The 4,637-nt window shown below is 35.0% G+C and overlaps 1 protein-coding gene across 2 annotated transcripts; it reads left to right on the forward strand.

Moving 5' to 3' along the window:
• The first annotated feature begins 915 nt into the window (after positions 1 to 915).
• Positions 916 to 3,227, forward strand: LOC129290144 (auxin efflux carrier component 8). Of its 2 annotated transcripts, none has more exons than XM_054926853.1 (6): positions 916 to 1,516; positions 1,871 to 2,051; positions 2,134 to 2,219; positions 2,311 to 2,468; positions 2,557 to 2,633; positions 2,743 to 3,227. In XM_054926853.1, exons 1-6 carry the CDS (start codon positions 1,003 to 1,005, stop codon positions 2,807 to 2,809), a joined length of 1,083 nt encoding a protein of 360 aa, XP_054782828.1. In that variant the 5' UTR covers positions 916 to 1,002; the 3' UTR covers positions 2,810 to 3,227. The 2 variants fall into 2 exon arrangements, with proteins under 2 accessions (XP_054782828.1, XP_054782835.1); XM_054926860.1 differs by having other exon boundaries at positions 1,874 to 2,051.
• Positions 3,228 to 4,637: the final 1,410 nt, after the last annotated feature.

Here is a 4,637-nt window from a genome sequence, read left to right on the forward strand (position 1 = left end):
TTGTCTGACATTGTCATTTTTGAACATTAATATAATGTTAGTTATATATGTGGTAAGAACTTTTGGAAATGGCCATATTACGCTGACAAAGTTTCATCATCGCATCAACTTTAATCAGTATGAACTACGAGGCATGACATGGTCACCATTTTAACTTTAAGATCATTAACGCAACCAAAAAGAAATTGAACGAATGGGTATTGCATTCGCATCTAAAGACAACCTGAAGAAAGAGATTATTGGTCTTTTATGGCAAAAAAAAAAATGACATTTTGAAAAGCAGATTCTCCGGGGCACTTATTCGCACACTTTTGACCAAAATTAGAAACTATTCTTCCACACATTGTTCTTAACTCAGTCCTTCATTACTTCCTTCTCAATTCACTTCTTTATTCTTCCTTCTCAGCTCGGACAAGCCTTCATTAAATCTGAAAGAGAAAACTGAAATTCAACTAACAACATCATAATGCTACTTGTTCAAGGTATTTGTTCTTGAATTAATGGTTGAAAAGATAATAAAAAAAAATTATGGTTGGCCTGAGCTTCCATTTTCAGTTCTCTGCTTTAAGAAAGACAAGTAGAACAATTGAAGACATGAACTTCCAAGTCTACAATGGGCTCTTGCTAGCTAGGTCTTCTTTGCAAAAGAACCTATGAACCGAAAGACCAACTTAAGAAGGAAATAGGATTCTTCTTGGTTTTAAGCAGAAATAATGATGATGATGATGATGATAAATAAAAGGCTGAAACAAGCTACCCAATTTCCAAAGCCGGTTTATTTAACTAAATTAAATTAATGTTTTCAATCTCACTGGAAAAAGTGGAAGGCCATCAATGATGAGAACAGAAACACAGTACAACCTCTGCAGAAGCTTCAACTAAAGCAGACAATATTATTCCTTCAATCTTAGTCGTTAAAAATTCAAAAACAAATAGCCCTAAAGAAACCTCGAAAGAGCCTATGAAGTTCTGTCCATGTCCTAAAACCTTGCAACGCCCACCATGCTTCCCTCACGCGATCTGCTTCACGTGGTCTCAGCCACAGTCCCATTATACGTGACCATGATCTTAGCCTACGTCTCTGTCAAATGGTGGAAACTCTTCACTCCAGATCAATGCTCTGGCATCAACAAGTTCGTGGCCAAGTTCTCTGTTCCTCTCTTGTCCTTTCAAGTCGTCTCTTCCTACAATCTCTACAGGATAAGCCTCAAGCTCATTTACGCCGAGTTTCTTCAGAAGTTTCTTGCCCTTCTTGCCGTATCAGCTTTCGCTAAGATCAGCGCACGAGGAGGTTTGAGATGTGTCATTACTGGTTTTTCATTGTCCACGCTTCCTAACACTTTGATCCTGGGGATTCCTCTCCTGACTGCCATGTATAGGGATCAAGTTTCTATCCTTGCCCAGATTATTGTGTTGCAGAGCGTGGTCTGGTACAACTTGCTCTTGTTTCTTTATGAGTTCGATGCCGCAAATACCATGTCTCTTGCTACTCCTCCGATATCACCACAAGCCTCAGGTTCATTCTCAATGCAAAACCCATGTAGGAGATATACATTTTTTTTTTTAAGATTTGATTATATCCTACGTCCTCATATTTTTTTTTTTTAATCGCTTTGATCGATTCTTCTTTCTCGGTCAACTTACGTAATCTTAGACAATCAATGAAAGTGGGCCCTGAACGCATTTCAATTTCCCTGATCCTTCGCTTTCTTTCTTTCTTTCTCTATTCGGTTAGACGCTCTTTGTTTGGATTTCTTCTGCGTCAATCAGGTTCCCAGTAATTTTTTTTATTCCTGCTTAAAGACTAATGGATTTAACAAATCGTGTCCATTTCGTTGTCTCTCATTCACTTCTTGCTTCCTGCTTAAAGAAGAAACAGAGCCTGCTGAGGAAGAACAATCTAAAGAAGAAGAAGAAGAGGAAGAAGAAGGCGGAAGAAGAAAGAAAAGGAAGATCTTGCTCGTTCTCTCAACAGTGGGGAAGAAGTTAATCACCAATCCTAACACCTACGGAACTTTAGCAGGTTTGATTTGGGCAGCCGTACACTTTAGGTAAGGTAAGAACGTTAAAGATTATTATATATACACATTTCTGTTCATTACCACAGCTATATAAAAGTCGGATTTATTACAGGTGGGGAATACATATGCCTTCCGTTGTTAAGCAATCAATAGTCATATTGTCTAATGGAGGTCTTGGTATGGCAATGTTCAGCTTGGGTAAGACATAAGAGATCAAACATCCAAATGAATTTTAAAGCCATTGATTCCTGAAAAAATAACACCTAATGCCTAGAACTGCATCTAACAGGTTTATTCATGGCATCACAATCTAGCGTTATAGCTTGCGGGACAAAGATGGCAGTGGTGACAATGGCACTGAAATTCCTTATGGGGCCCGCCCTGATGGCCTTAGCCTCTGTCGCCGTAGGATTAAGAGATACGTTGTTGAAAGCAGCAATAGTTCAAGTTATCTTGCCTTTCTTTTCTCGTTCTGTAATGTTTCAGGTTATGAGAAGAAAGGTAAATATAATAATGGGGTTCTTTTTGAGTGCAGGCTGCTCTACCTCAAGGAATTGTTCCCTTTGTGTTTGCCCAAGAGTATAACGTGCATCCAGCTCTTTTAAGCACTGGGTATATTATGCTTCAAAGCCCCTTAATTATTTATAAGCTTGATTGATTATTATATAAGCTAGCTTGAGTAAGATTTGAAGCTGATACAATAATGCTGTTTTTGTGACAGGGTTATTCTGGGGATGCTCATTTCTTTACCCATAGCTCTGGCCTACTATTTCCTCTTAGCCTTGTGAATTCAGAAAGGCTAAACAATACTAGACTTTGTAGTTTAGTGAATTGGTGAGGAACTACACAGTGGAATACACCAAGACTGGCAGAGTTCGGAGTTTTTTTTTTTTTTTAAACTGTTTTGCTTAGTTCGTAGGATGTATCTATGTACATACCACACAAGGAGATACATAGAAATTAACGAAAAAGCAAATGAAATACGTACAATGATTTCCTCTCTATCTCTACCTCTCTGTAATCCCACCAGACTCAAAATTTGTGCTCTGTTTGCTTTGATTTAGTAGCTCGTTCATTTTGAAGAGGATCATGTTTATGAAGATATCTAGTCTCAGCACCAGCTCTGCAGAAGCAAATCAGCTATTTGCAGTCATTTCTTAAATTCAATCCGCGATTTCCTCTACATTGTTGTCAATAATACATACTAAAACCTTGTTACCTTCCCATGCTATTTATTTGCGCCTTCTGATCAAATGGATATGAACTACTTCATCTTTATGGCTTAAGGAATACAGACAATCACAGAATAGTGTCCTCCATGATAATATTCTGTTCAAGTCTTCAGAGCATGCTCATTGCTTTTTGCCCTTCTTTATATTTTGATTCTAAATGCTTTTGCCAATTGCTTGTTTCTTTGGGAAACAATTTCAATTCTTATCATACAAAAGAGTATTGAAAGCTCATTATTTTTGAATTCTTCATATTTAATTTGGATAATCTATATTTACAATTTTTTACCCTTTTTTTTGAAAACAATTATTTTAATGGATGTAGAATTGAAAATAAAAATAATTTCTTAACTGTCAGTTTTTCAAAAAAAATAATTGTTTATTTAAAAAACAATCATTCAAAAATTTCAAATCTAAATTATGAAAATTAGATTTGAATGATCCAAAAATAATGAGCTTTCAATGCTTATTTATATGATAAGCATTGAAATTGATTCTGTTGTTTTATCAGACCCAAGCCAAAAAATAAATTTCTTTTGCAATAGAAAAGAGAACACATTTTAATATGAATGAAGTTTGCAGTTAAATTGTTGTCTTTGTTTGTTTGTTTTTTTTTTTTTTTGGGGTAAATTCTGGATTTTAGACTATGCGAATTGAGTGCCCAAAAAGAAACAATAGCTTAACAAACCATGGAATGAGATAAGTCCCAACTCTTAAGTAAGGAGAGGAAGCTTAACCTGGTTGAAAGTGACAATTTCTTGTTTGATCAGCTAAAAGTATTGGCTTTTCTAAACTCACTCTTTCCTCGCAATTAGATAAGTCATTTATGAGGCAATATCATGGTAAGTTTTATTTTTTTAACTCATTTTTGTTTCAAATCAAAAGATAATATATCTTTAATGCTTAACTTTTTTGAAAGTAATACAAAATTAACTAAGCAACTTATATATTAATTTTCCGATAAATATACTTTTTAGGAAATTACATTGCCATTTATTTCACTTCTAGCTAATCATTCCTCTGTTTTTTTTTTTTTTTTATGAGAACCCTTCTAAGTTCAAACCAATTTCAACCTGCGCTCCCGGGAATTTGACATTAAAAGTGCGAATTTATATGAAACTTTTATATTTTTATTTCATTCTTACAAGATTATATAAATAATATATTTGTTATAGAATATATATACTTTCAAACTCAGACCCTTTTTTGGATAAAAAAACTCAAACTTTAAATAATGGACGTGTAATTTTCCTTCTTATCAAGTATTTTTTGCGACGGTCACAAGTGGCTGAAAAACAGTTAAATTTTATGGATCGAACGGTTCATGTCTTTTTCCTCCTGACCAAGTCACGATCACGTAATACCACTCGAAAAGAATATAAAACGA

Source organism: Prosopis cineraria, unplaced genomic scaffold (assembly GCF_029017545.1).
Source record: "Prosopis cineraria cultivar Desert tree isolate PC_DT_omini unplaced genomic scaffold, ASM2901754v1 PC1, whole genome shotgun sequence".
In the NCBI taxonomy this organism is placed as follows: Eukaryota; Viridiplantae; Streptophyta; class Magnoliopsida; order Fabales; family Fabaceae; genus Prosopis; species Prosopis cineraria.

Coding starts and splice junctions, on each gene's coding strand:
- LOC129290144 (XM_054926853.1), top strand. CDS start 1,003: ATGCTTCCCTCACGCGATCTGCTTCACGTGGTCTCAGCCACAGTCCCA. Junction 2,052..2,133: donor TGGGCAGCCGTACACTTTAG/GTAAGGTAAGAA, acceptor GATTTATTACAG/GTGGGGAATACATATGCCTT. Junction 2,220..2,310: donor TATGGCAATGTTCAGCTTGG/GTAAGACATAAG, acceptor TGCATCTAACAG/GTTTATTCATGGCATCACAA.